This window comes from Ambystoma mexicanum, chromosome 13, assembly GCF_040938575.1.
Source record: "Ambystoma mexicanum isolate Mex_15411 chromosome 13, UKY_AmexF1_1, whole genome shotgun sequence".
NCBI lineage: Eukaryota > Metazoa > Chordata > Amphibia > Caudata > Ambystomatidae > Ambystoma > Ambystoma mexicanum.
The window spans coordinates 237252825-237265366 of record NC_090938.1 but is presented as its reverse complement, the minus strand read 5'-3'; the positions used below and the strand labels follow the sequence as shown (position 1 = coordinate 237265366).

The 12542-nt window shown below is 46.1% G+C and overlaps 1 protein-coding gene across 1 annotated transcript in view; it reads left to right on the top strand.

The window, feature by feature from the left end:
• Positions 1-12542, top strand: part of ACTR6 (actin related protein 6) — a 601838-nt gene that overhangs the window by 162112 nt on the left and 427184 nt on the right. Inside the window, exon 3 of the mRNA XM_069633699.1 lies at positions 11994-12062. Within this exon, the coding sequence (XP_069489800.1) occupies positions 11994-12062 (69 nt within the window). The remainder of the gene's footprint in view (positions 1-11993; positions 12063-12542) is intronic.

Genomic DNA, 12542 nt, shown 5'->3' with positions numbered 1-12542 from the left:
TCAGTGTTTGGAATATCCTATGTGATAGGATGGGCAAAAGGAAGGAAGGGGGGGTACCGCATCTCACCAGTCGGTGTCCCACACCCCATGGACCCCCTATGCAGGTGATTTGTCGCGCAGAGTAAATCTCAAGAAGGACCTTTCCACAAAGAAATGGCGAAAAAAGACCAGGGACACTGACAGAAATGGCACTCTTGGGTGCTTTACTGCAGCTGCGAACACAGCAGCGGTAAACGCTCAACATGGTAGTTAATTGCCACCAGCCATTCATTGAGGAAAGGTTAACATAAAAATGTTTACATGAGTGTCTAGACAAAGGAGATATTAAGTAACCCTTCCAGCACCCTAGCGTAAGATAGTGTGTGCTAGGTCTAGAAAGTTACAATGTAAGTTTGTTTATTGAATTTCTAATGCGCACCACACCCAAGGGTAGCAGGGCGCAGCAAAGGTTATGCGAGGCTTACAAGGTTACATAATGGCAAACAAAATAAATTGATGCAAGAGATACAAAGTAAATAGGACACAGAATATACAAGTAGGTTTCACGAAAAAGGTTATTTACATCTTAATGTACAATGGTATATAATAGTTTATGATATTGGAAGTAGTGTGTGCTCATGTGCGGTAGAGTCTAGTCTTCAATCAGATTTAAGTGTGTGATAAGGTTCTTTCTAAAAAGTGGGAAGGGTAGGTCGACTCTGGTAGCTGTGGCTGAGCAGTCAGACTTCCCTCAAGAAGAGTTAGGCAGTATACACAATAGGCACTCAGATACAATAATACAAGCAAACACTGACCAGAGCTTTGGTATCAAAGTATATAATTATTTATTTAAAAACACACAGTTTGAAACACTCCAGCACTCTTATTGTAAAATATTCTAAACACAGTTACTATTGTAATATACACACCCCTTAATCCTTATCAGATAAGTCACCGTAAAACACCACTTATTTTCATACAGAGGTGAGCGCTTAACTAGATTGCACTCCAATAAGTTTGTGAGAAAGGGAGGGAGAAAGACAGAATATGGAAAGGTACACCACTCTAAGATTCAGGAACACTATTAGCAAGGCAGAAGAGCAAAAAGTCACTGGTGAGCCAAAGTCCAAAGGCTGGGCCCCCTCTTAGAGAGAGCAGAGCACAAATGCGCCCAAGATCACAGTTACACTAGGCTTAGAAAGTCTTGCAGAGGGTTCAAAAAGAGTTTAGAGAGGCTTAAGAAAGTTAAGCCAGGGTGTCCCAGACTAACCCAGGCTCGAAAGCCGGGGGCTAAATCTACTCCGTACAGTCGGTAGCAAGGGAAGCCAGGCGGGACACGGTACCTTAAGTGGGAAGGATCCTCCAGCGGTGGCAGTTGTTCCTGGTAGTGGGTGCAAGTTGCGTCGTCGTCCAGGGGAAGAGAAGATCTCGACTTGGAGGAAAGATGAAGGTTGTTGCACTACCAGGGCAGAAACCAGCCGCAGAGTTTTCTGGATAAAGGTGGTACCTTTGTTTTGCGGTTGTGGTATCCCGGTTGCCGGGGTGCTTGGCACGGGCAAGGAGGCCACGAGGTACGTCGGGAAAGCGAAAAGACGGTGAAACTGGTTATCCCACCAGTCAAAGGAAGAAGACTCTCCGGCGGGAGATCTCCTCTGTTGTTGGGAAAAGTGGTGAGGCGGTCCAGCAGGGCTCCACCGGTGGTGGTGTCGTGGCAGGTCGGCTCAGCTTCTCCCTCGTCGGATTCTTAGGTCCTGTGGCGACTTCTGAAGTTCCAGTCCCCAAAGCCCTGCTTTTATGCAGCAAACCCCCATGCACTCAGCCTAGCTGTCACTCAAACATGCTAAGTGGTGAGCCGGCCGGCTCACCACTTGGGCCAATCAGGATGGAGTGCGACTTGAGTTGCTAGGCAACTCAGTCCAGGGTGCCTAAATTTCCCACCACCTCTCCCAAGTACCCCAGACAGAGTGGCACCACTTTGGAGGGCTTCTGTGGAGAAGCCCGCCAAAAAGTGGAACAAAGGGCTCGACTTGGGTTGGAGTCACAGAAGAGAACACAAACGCCATTTTAGAATCATGTTTTGGCAAAAAAATACCAACCGGAGAATTAATATTAATTAAATAAACCGGCGGTATGTTCGAGGCTACCGTAAATAATTAAATAAAGGTAGTAGCCTAAAACAATTGGAAATCCCATAGGAAAATATTCACGGTTGAATATAAAAAGTAGTATCCACTGCCACCAGCCAAAACTCGATCAGGGGGGACTGAGACGTGCCCCCTCGACTAACAGACCCCGGGGCAATTGAATTGCCCCAGCCAGTACGTCCACAATATGATGGTTTGTACTGGTTCTGTTCAGAATTTAAGACTAGTAAAGTCAATGGTGACTTTACATGCCCTGGGAGACAGTAGTCAGTCCCAGGCTATGGAGTCTACACTGGGGGGGTCACTATGACACCCCTGTGTCACTACACTGAGGGTGCTGTGTAACACACATCACAAAAACACATGAAGCCCTATGGAGTAAAAGACCCCATACCCCATTAAACACATTTAGATTCAAAGAAACACACTCAAATCATGCCCAAGAGTGAGGGTAAAAGAGTCTCACTCTTGGCAGGAGAAAAAAATAAACCCCAAAAATCCAGCAAAGCTGCTGGGGGACTCACTAGGTTAGGAAATTCAGCCTAAACAGAGAATTCTCCCTAACAGACATAGTAGCGTCTAGGTAGAAACCTAGTGTTTTTACCTCCTTAGAAACGATGGTATTGTTGCCATCAATGATGGATGAATCGTATTCAAGGCCTAGTTTAGACATGTTGGAAGGGGTACCAAGAATTATCAACTCTGTCTTGTCATCATTCAGGCATAGACTGTGTGGCCATCCATGCCTGAATAATGAGGTAGATCCTTTTCACCAGCGCCAGGTCCTTCCAATGATCCCCAGAAAGTGGGAGGAGAATCTGTGTATCATCTGCATAATTTGTATAGGTGATACCCAGAAGATCCAGATCATCGAACAATGGCTTGGTGAATATGTTGTACAGAGTTGGAGCTATGCATGAGCCCTGAGGGACCCCACTTAAGACGGGGGTAGGATCGGCTGCCTCTGACGGGGAGAATACTCTGCTAGTTCTGTCACTCAGGAATTATTCTATCCACTTGACGGTATCTGCGGAGAAGGGGGCTGCTGAATCAAGATGCCTGCCGAGGACCTTCTGATCCACCAGTTCGAATGCAGCTGAGAGATCAAATAGCAGCAGTGCTGTCTTCCCTTTTGTCTCTCAGCTCATCGATCTGTGTTTTCAAGTCTATCAATGCAGTTTCCGTCCCATGTAACGGACGGAATCCCGATTGTCTGACCCATATGAGTTTGTGTAGCTCGATGTATTTTTTGATCTGTAAGTAAGCAATTTTGTCCAGGATTTTAAGTAAAAATGGTACCGGTGTGATGGGGTGGTAATTAGTGGCGATAAGTGGGTCAGATGTTTGCTTCTTCAGAAGTGGGAGAACCCAAGATTGTTTGAGGTTGGCTGGGACGGTGCCAGAGGCAAATGAGGCGTTGATCAACTTGGATATGAAAGGGGAGAGGCCTCTAGCGGCATCTTTTATAATATAAACTGGGCAGACATCTCCTTTGCAATTGGAAGGTTTGAGTGATAGGATAGATTTTTCAACTTCTAGAATGGAAGTTTTAGTGAAACGGAATCTGTTATTTTGATAAATGGTTTGTTTGTTCGGTGGGAGATAGTTGGCTGTGGTAAATTCAGTGCGTCTTTCTTATTTTTTATTTTGAGTTGTAGGGTGTTTGTTAGTTAGGGCTTGTTGGATATCTGAACACCAAGTCTTGTTTTTGATATGGATGTCTGGTGTGGAGATGGGGGACTCTAGTTCTCTTAGTATTGTGAATAGTTCTTTCATACTAGAGTTGGAATTGGCAATACGTTCATTGTATGAATTTGGTTTGCCCGACAGATTTCATTTTTGTAGTGTAATGCCGTGGAAGTTAGCTTTTTATTCTCGCTAGAGGGGCAAAGCCGCCAGGCGGTTTCACATTTTCTTTTTAGTAGTCGCAAGTCCTTTCGTTGTGGAGTGAACCACTTGTTAAGGTAAGCTTTGGCTTTGGTTGGTCTCAATTTAAGGGGCGCAACTTTGTCCAGTGTGGAGAGCATAATCTTATTATATTCCTGCACCATGGTGCTAGGGTCGAGATTGTCCGGCAGAGAATTTAAGGTAGGTAGAATATTAGGGATCACACTAAGTAAAGTCAATTTCACTTCAATGCTCTTGGAAACAGTAGTTTATCCAAGAAAATGTATTTAAACCTTTGGGAAATCTGAAAGATTTCCCTGTGCCACTGCACTGAATGTGCTGTGTGGTGCAATGTAAAAGATGATGCCTATGGAGTTTGTTAGACTTCAAAACCAAAAGAAACGCAGTGCTCAAGTGATAGCAAAAATACATGAGAGAGTGGGGAAAAAAGGGTCTCTATCTCTCCAGGTAAAAAATTATAGTCCTCAAAATCCAGCAAAGGTGCTGGGGTTCTCTAAGGTAGAGAGGAATTAGCAAATATCTGAGAATTCTCCCTAACAGCCGTGTCCTGGATGACAGATGCCCAGGAACCAGCTAGGGAGACACCTTGTTTCTCACCGTATCGAGAGTGGTAATCCCTATGGAAGTACCCTATAGAGGTTATTCTACTGGTCCTTCCATGTCAGGTGGCTGGCCAGTCCCGTCCCTGCGAAACTATCTATTACATTATTGCAGAGCAATGGGCTTTCCATTTGTTCTTGCCATCCACCCCCTGATGTTCCATTCTTTGATTGGCTAGAGATGATCTCCCCAGGCCTTGGACTCGATTCGGTTCTCAGCTCTCTGTGCACCTCTTCAAGGTGATGTGAAGCGATTATGTGTCTGTATTGTAACTGGTAGGGTACCACCTTTGCCTATGAGAGTGTGCTCCTATGTTTGCAACACTTGTTTCATGCCTCATCTGGTTTGCTGGGATCGGCTCTGCTTTCCCACCACGGGTGAATGCCCATTGCCTGGTTCGGCTGCATCACGTGCTGGTAGAAAACAAAATCAAGCTCTTGAGTCTGCGTTTATGATGATTTATTCCCTTTTTCTAACGCTGGTCTCTTGTCTTCTAATGCTACTGTGTATCTCTGACCTTGGCTGTGAGCCTGCTTTGTGCTCCGTGCAGCCTTCTTGACTTGTGCTCTGTGGCTTGAGGCCTTCTGTAATTTTCCTTAGACTTATAATATGATTTCTACATGCTCATGTTATGCTAGGTAACTTATAAATTAGTCACACGTGGTCCTACCAGGCTCCATATATACTCCTGTAGTCCTGTAGTGTTAATTGCCTTAAGCATCTGCAAGCTTGCTAAGGACCTCTGGTTGCCTTGTGTTTTTCCGTTATTGCATTTGGCTAATGAGAAAAATAATAAACGCTTTGACAGTGTGTATATGTATCCCTTCTCTAGCTATAGAACTGTGTAAGCATGTTCTTCGTGAATGTGTGTTCGTGTAATGCGGTGCAGGGGAGCGAGTGTGCTTCATGACAAATTCTGCTATATTGTGGTGTCACTAATGACGTCAGCATCGTGGCTTCTTGGTGCTTAATCGAGACTGTCTATTAGGGTATTCCCATCCACGATCTCAGTTTCTTCCCCTATACCTGTACGAATATACACTGGATTTGGACTGTATGGCTGGTTGAGGGGATACCTTTCTGTGTACGTGTCGGCAAATGGTGCATTTGGGATTGTCTGAAATAAGATGAGTGACTTTGAGCATTCCTGGCTCTGTCCCGTCATGTTCCTGGGGGCGAGGAGAGGCATTCTTGAGACCCTCTCTTCAGTACTAAAAGTAATACAAATGCACACCTGATAATTAACATAGTGATGGAGGGTAGGAGACATTTCAAAACCATAGTCAAAGGCCTCGATGAGTGAATGTAGCATTTTAGAAATGGTTACAATACACTTTGGGATAACACTATTTTCAGTCACCAAAATTAGCTGCAGTGTAGCAATGCATTCACAATGAGAGAAGTGCAGAGCACTACCTTAAAAATACAATGAAAATTAGAGGCAAGTCCTAAAATTCTACTTCCAGGTCCAAAGCTCACTGGACCCTTTGTGAGAACAGGAAAAAACTCCAGGGGGCATTTAAGTACCCCCAGATAGACTTGGAGTTCTAGGACAGGCAGAAAGTTCTATAGGAACCATTGGGATAAAGGTGAATAGGCCACTACTTTTATGGAGGCAAGTCTGTTTTACACCACTGTTGTGGTTTCCATGGCAAACAACCCAAGGTGAACCAGAGGAGACCTCAATGAAAACCAAGAGGTTGGAGGACGAGCGAAAAGCCCCAGACAAAGATGCATAAGAGCAGGAGACACCCCGAATGTAAGTCAATAGTACATCCGGTTGAGATGCGCCTCCAAGGAACCTTGACACTGGATCAGAGGAACCCGTGATGGTGAGAATCTATAATAATAGCCTTCCTCAGGACACTAAGGTAAGTACTCACTTCAGCAGTTTCGGACCAAATTGTTCCAGCTCAGCGAAACAACTAAGTATATGCTTCTTTACTCTGAGAGGTTTACAGGATATGGTACCCAGGGTCTTGAGTCAATGGCGATTCTCGCAACCAAGGAAAAGACTGAGCGGCCTCCCCACAATGTCGACTTTCAATGCGGAAGCAGAGAACCAGGTGAGGAAGACTGGGGATGAGAGAACCTGGGAAGATGGCTCTGTTCGTTCAGTGGACAAAGAAAGGGTCACGGCTCAGCAGAAAAAGATCCCAGGACTGGGATAATGGCTGGAGGCACTTTCAGATGTCTCAAGCAGCTGATCAGGTGTTGGTCTCTCAGCAACCTTCTAGGTGACTACAGTGACCCAGAGGCAAGCAGAAGGCGCTGGTAGTAAACGATGGGCTGCAGCAGTAAGGGGGCCTGGAATATTGTTCCACATGCCAACAGATGTGGGGAGGCATCAGGAAAATTCAGGCAGGGCGGAATTGATCACCAGTAGTACAAAATCCAAACCAGGATATGTCCAAACCACTGCACCCAGCCAATATGGCCAAACAAGGTTAATAACCATGGGAACCAATGGGAAAGACTGTCAGCAGGTCGGAATACCTGCTTCTTTCAAGTAGCGGAACAAAGCAGCAAGAGAGGGAAGCATTGACCATGCAGGGCTTGAGTACCACTGCAAAAAGAGAACGGGCTAATGGCCAGCCCATCAATCACTAGAGGGGGGGAAAGGGTCAGATGATCAACCATTCTGGTTGGTTAGTATGTCTGCCACTCAGCCTTTACCAGCCCCACAGGAAGTAAACCCTGGGGGAGCACCGGAGACCCAAAGTGATAGCCAAAGCAGGCCGAAACACAACGCGGTTGTGTTTGAAAACGCTGTGGTTTTTCTTTCCGAGTTTCTCAGGCTCCTCCGAGCCGGAGGAGCCTGAGAAACTTGGAAAGAAAAATCGCAGCGTTTTCAAACACAACGTTGTATTTAGGTTTGCGGTCGCTTCAAAAGCGACCGCAAACATAAATACGTTTTTAAAGCTGCGGTTTTATTTCTAAGTTTTCCGGGCACCTCCACCCCGGAAAACTTAGAAAAAAAAACGCAGCTAGTGCTTATTTTTTTTTTTTTAAATAAATAGCACTTACCGAGATTCAGCTGCAGCTTTCCTGCTCTGGTCTCCGGTCCCCGTCCTCCGCGTACAGCACCAATGAAGGAAAAGCCACCCAGCGGTAGCTTTTGTTTACTACAGCTGGCTGGCTTTTCCTTAATTAGTGCCGCAAAAGCCAGCACAGGCAGGCATCCATTTCACAAAATGGATGCGCCCATGTGCTTGCTTTTGCGAATTTTGAGCTTGAATAGCTCAAAATTTTACATAGGAAGTTTTAAAAAAAGAAAGTGCTGGTATTTTTTTAATGTTGCCTATCTATTTTTAAAAAATTTTTTTTACTGGACTATCCCTTTAAGATTTGTCTTGGTAAACTAGGTTGTTTTTTTTAGCATGAGTGATACTCTTGTAGAGGTACTCCCAATTGGCACATGCTAGTCAGATGGAGATGTTGCAGTTCATCTTGCCATAAACCCGGTGCATGTACACCTAACCAGATTGGCCTGGAAGACCTGACCCATAGAGACTATGGCAGTAAGAATCGGTGAAAGAATCCAAAGAGCATTCATGGCATGCAAACTCGTCGGGCCAAGGGTGCAGGAGGTCGGGCCTTCTGACAGAGATTTGCTTTATTTCAATGTGTGTGTTTGTTATGATGATATGATATGGCATTTATAACATCCCTTTACACAAGTGTTTCAAGGCACGATGAGGCAAGGGAGGGGGCACAGAGGGAAGACCGACAAGTGATCCTACTAGGCCAGGTGTCCTTCAGATCATGGAAGTGAACGAGAAGGGGAAGGAGGGAAGTGCAGAGGGGGAGGGGACAGTGCAGTACATGGGATAATAAGATAAATAACAAAGTAAAGTACAGCCTGCAGTTGGCAAGTGCAAGGGTAAGTAGAGACAACAGGTGTAAAGTGCTGGTAAGGGACTGTAGGGATACAGAAACAGTCCCCAAGTGCGGGGGCTGCCAGGAGGGCAGTGCGACTGGCGGGCAGGGGGCCTGGGCCCGACCCCAGTGGGAGGCCAGGTAACCAGTGCAGTATCAGTATCCGTATCAGCCAGGAAGTCCGCAGTGGAGAGGAGGAGGAAAAAGCCGAAGCACAGAGAAAGGTTTTGAGGTGCTTCCGGAACCAGAGATGATTCTCTTCTAGTTTCAGGGAGGCTGTTCCAGAGGGCGGCCCCAGCCGAAGAAAGAGATCTACCACAAACTTGTTGCTTGGAGAAGCGTCTGACTAGAGGCAGTTGGAGGTGGATGAGCGAAGAGCTCAAGAAGGAAGATATTTAGGAAGGGAGAGTTGAAGGTATGGACAATGCAGAGGGGTTTGAACTTAATCCTCGCAGCCACTAGGAGCCAATGCAGAGATTTCAGTCCCGGAGAGATACAATCCCTGGGCTTGAGGCCAAGGACAAGTCTCGCAGTTCTGTTCTGGATGAGTTGCGGAGAGTAGAAGCAGGCAGACTTAGAAGGAGGCAGACTTAGAAGGAGGCTGTTGCAATAGTCCAACCTAGAGAGAACCAGAGCTCTGGAGACGGCAAGCTTCTGGGAGAAGGAGAGGAAAGGAAGAATACCTCTGAGGAGGTGCAACTGGTAGTGAGACTTCTTAGAGACGTCAGATGTGAGGAGAGGATAGTGTGTAGTCGAAGATGACCCCAAGGTTTTTGGCATCACAGGTGGGAGTAGGAAGAGGGCCAAGAGGCCGGCCAGAGAGTGACGGGAAAGGAGAAGCAGGTGTGCCAATGAGGAGAATCTTGGTCTTGCTAGCATTAAGGCAGAGATCATTGGCGGCACACCACTCCTGAATGGCGGACAGTCAGAGATGAGAGAGGGAGAAGAGGTGGCCGAGGGAAGCCTGAAAATGAGCTATGTCATCCGCATAGCACTGAAAGTTGGGGCAGAGTGTCGCAATGCGGTAGGCAAGAAGTGCCAGGTATTGGTTGAACAGCCAGGGTGAGAGGTTGGACCCCTGGGGAACACCACTGGAAGAGGTAGAGATGGAGACAGAGCAGAGAAAGGACCCAAGTTGCAACTTGGAAGGGTCGATCAGAGAGGAAAGAAGTCAGCCACGCCAGGGCCTGACCGGTGATCCCCAGGTTATCACGGAGACGGTTGAGCAGGATGGCATGGTTGACCGTGCCAAAGGCAGAGGAGAGATCAAGTAAGATGAGGACACAGGGGGTGTTGGAATCAAGGTTGGAGAGCAGGTCTTCACGGATGTTCAGGAGAGCAGTTTCGCGCTTCTGGCAGCTCTGAAGCCAGACTGATGGTCATAAAGGCAGCCAACAGATTCAGTGTGGACATTGAGCTGGGAGATGGCCAGCTTTTCTAGGAGTTTGCCCAGGAAAGGTGTGACCGAGATTGGGCGATAGTTAGCCAGGCAGGAGGGGTTGGCAGAGGGTTTCTTAAGGAGAGGGTGCCCAAGGGAGTGCTTCAGCGGGGGAAGGGAAGACTCCAGTGGTGAAGGAGTGGTTGCAGAAGTCAGTCAGAGCAGGAGCCAGGGAGTCGATGTGGTCCTTAATGGTTTTTGAGGTGCAGGGGTGAACCTGTTGGAGGAGACTTTCACAGATCGACTTGTCTAGAAATCTCATCAGCGAAGAACACTGGAAAGGCAGAGAAGGAGGGAGGAGAGTTGGCTGCTGAAGGGCCAGAGGAAGAGCAGGGAGTAGATGGGGAGGGGAGAGGAGAGGAGGAGTGAGGACAGGATGTCCTGAGTTTTAGAGATCAAGTGAAAGGCCAGTGCCATACAGAGGGCCTGGGAAGGGACAGGAGAGGTAGAGATTGCAGCAGGATTGGCCAGTTCCTTGCAGATTTTAAACAGTTCAGCCGACTTATTAGATGCTGCAGAGACGCAGGCTTGGATAGGCATGCTCTTCCTGGTGAGGACAGAGAGCCGGTATTGCCTTTGGAGCAGGCAGCAGGCCAGTTTGTCAGAGGATGTACATGAAGCGCGCCATTTCCTCTCAGCCACCCTGCACTTGCGTTTAAGGGTGATGAGGTCTGAGTCGTACCAGGAATTGCATTTGGCTTTGGTCTTCATGCCGATTCTCATGACAGGGGCAAGATTATCAAGAGTATCAGATATAGCAGAGTGGAGCATGGAAAGGGCGGAGTCAGGGTGAGTCAGCCAAAGGGGGGGTAGAGGGTGGGTGAGAGTTTCGGCGAAAACCTCGCTTGACACGCGCTTCATGGGTCGAATGACCAAGAAGGTGGGTGGCAGGGATGGAGGTGGCTTTTCCTGGGGGCTAGAGAGGGTGAGATGAGAGGAAAGGAGAAAGTGATCACTCCAGGAGAGAGGAGCGGTGAGAGGGACAGAAAGGGGAAAGTCTGAGGAGATCAGCACATCCAGAGTATGCCCTGCAGAGTGAGTCGTGCCTGAGCGGAGACTAGAGAGGGAGAGGGAGTTGCAGAAGTGCAAAAGATTCCATATAATGATATACCCACAGCATATTTATTGACTTGTGTGTGTTTTATAAAAGCTTTTTCTAGTTTAAGGAAGCATGGTTCTTTGTTTCTTTGTCAGTTTCCCTCTAAGGTGTATACCCGTGCTGCTTGAAGTTCAGCAACCAAGATCAGTTTTGATGGTTTTGGTAGCAATTTTTTATATTGATGTTCAAAGTTCAAGAAAAAAATCTACATCTATCTTTTTGAGCAGAGGAGATGGTCATTAAATGCACTGTTTTCCTTGAAAACTGCATTGGAGTTTTTGTTATGCAACTTTCTGTAGAAAGCTTTGCAGACAAATAGTCTGTCATAATAGGTGTATAAGAGAATATGAACTTCAACCAGTGACTCTTTCAATGGGACTAGATATTGTGGGTTCATATATCTGTAGCAGACGTTTAAATAGTACTGCAGGGTGTATATGTTTTTGTTGTACAACACTCAACTTTTTGTTACTGACAATCTCTTGGAACCTAGTTTGTAAATTAGCTTGGAGTACACACTATCACTAGTTATTGTCAGAGCAGATTGGCAGACGTTTCTCACAAAGAAGGGCGGTTTGAAGTGGGAGGGGACAGTTTTGAAGGCCCCTCAGTGCAGCTCAGCTACCACTAGAGACAATGTATTTGCTTACTTTAAAGTCCCACTGGAGCCAAGGTTGAGAACCGTTGCCCCATTGTAAAGTCTTCTCACCAAAGCTGGACTCACAATGATAATTTACATTGATCGCATAAAGCCATACTTTGTTGAGGTCACTTTATGATTCCCATATGCACAGTAAGGTGAGGCGCTGCATGAACAATCAAACTTGGATATCTACCATTACAGATAAGTACATTTTTTATTTTATTTTGAAAATGTATACAAATTGTGCTTTAGATGGGTAACAATTCAAACCTTTAATCTTTTTTTTTTCTCTTTATTTGCTAGGGTTATTTGGTGAATTGGGATGTTCAGAGACAGGTTTGGGATTACCTCTTTGGGCGAGAGAACTTTCAGGTAATTACAAAAGTTTACTGAGGGCTATTTAATTTTACTACTAATATAAAAATAAAGGTTTCATTTTATTGCTAATATAAAAATAGTGGTTCAGAGCCTCCTGTCTGCTGCGTGTCTATGCAATTCTAAATTTGAGTTGCATGGATCATTGCACTGATCTCTCTCCTGTTGGATGTCTGCGGAAATTACATTTGTTGAGTTCATAAAGTGTTCCATGTTTGGCAGTTCTGCTGGCCAATTTGAGGATCCCTACATTTTTGCTTTTGTTTTTCCCTTTTTGTTTTTGTTGGATCTCTGGCTTATTTTTATAGTCTGAAGGACTTCAGTAGAAGTCCCCCTGCCTCTGCAACCCATTTTTACTTTTCAGTCCTATGGTAGCTGATACGGCTCCTAGGACAGGGGTCCTTTTAAGTGCTTTATTTTGGCCCGAGCATGATTATATCACCCTACACTAATGCAGAATAGATTGGCTGGTGGCAG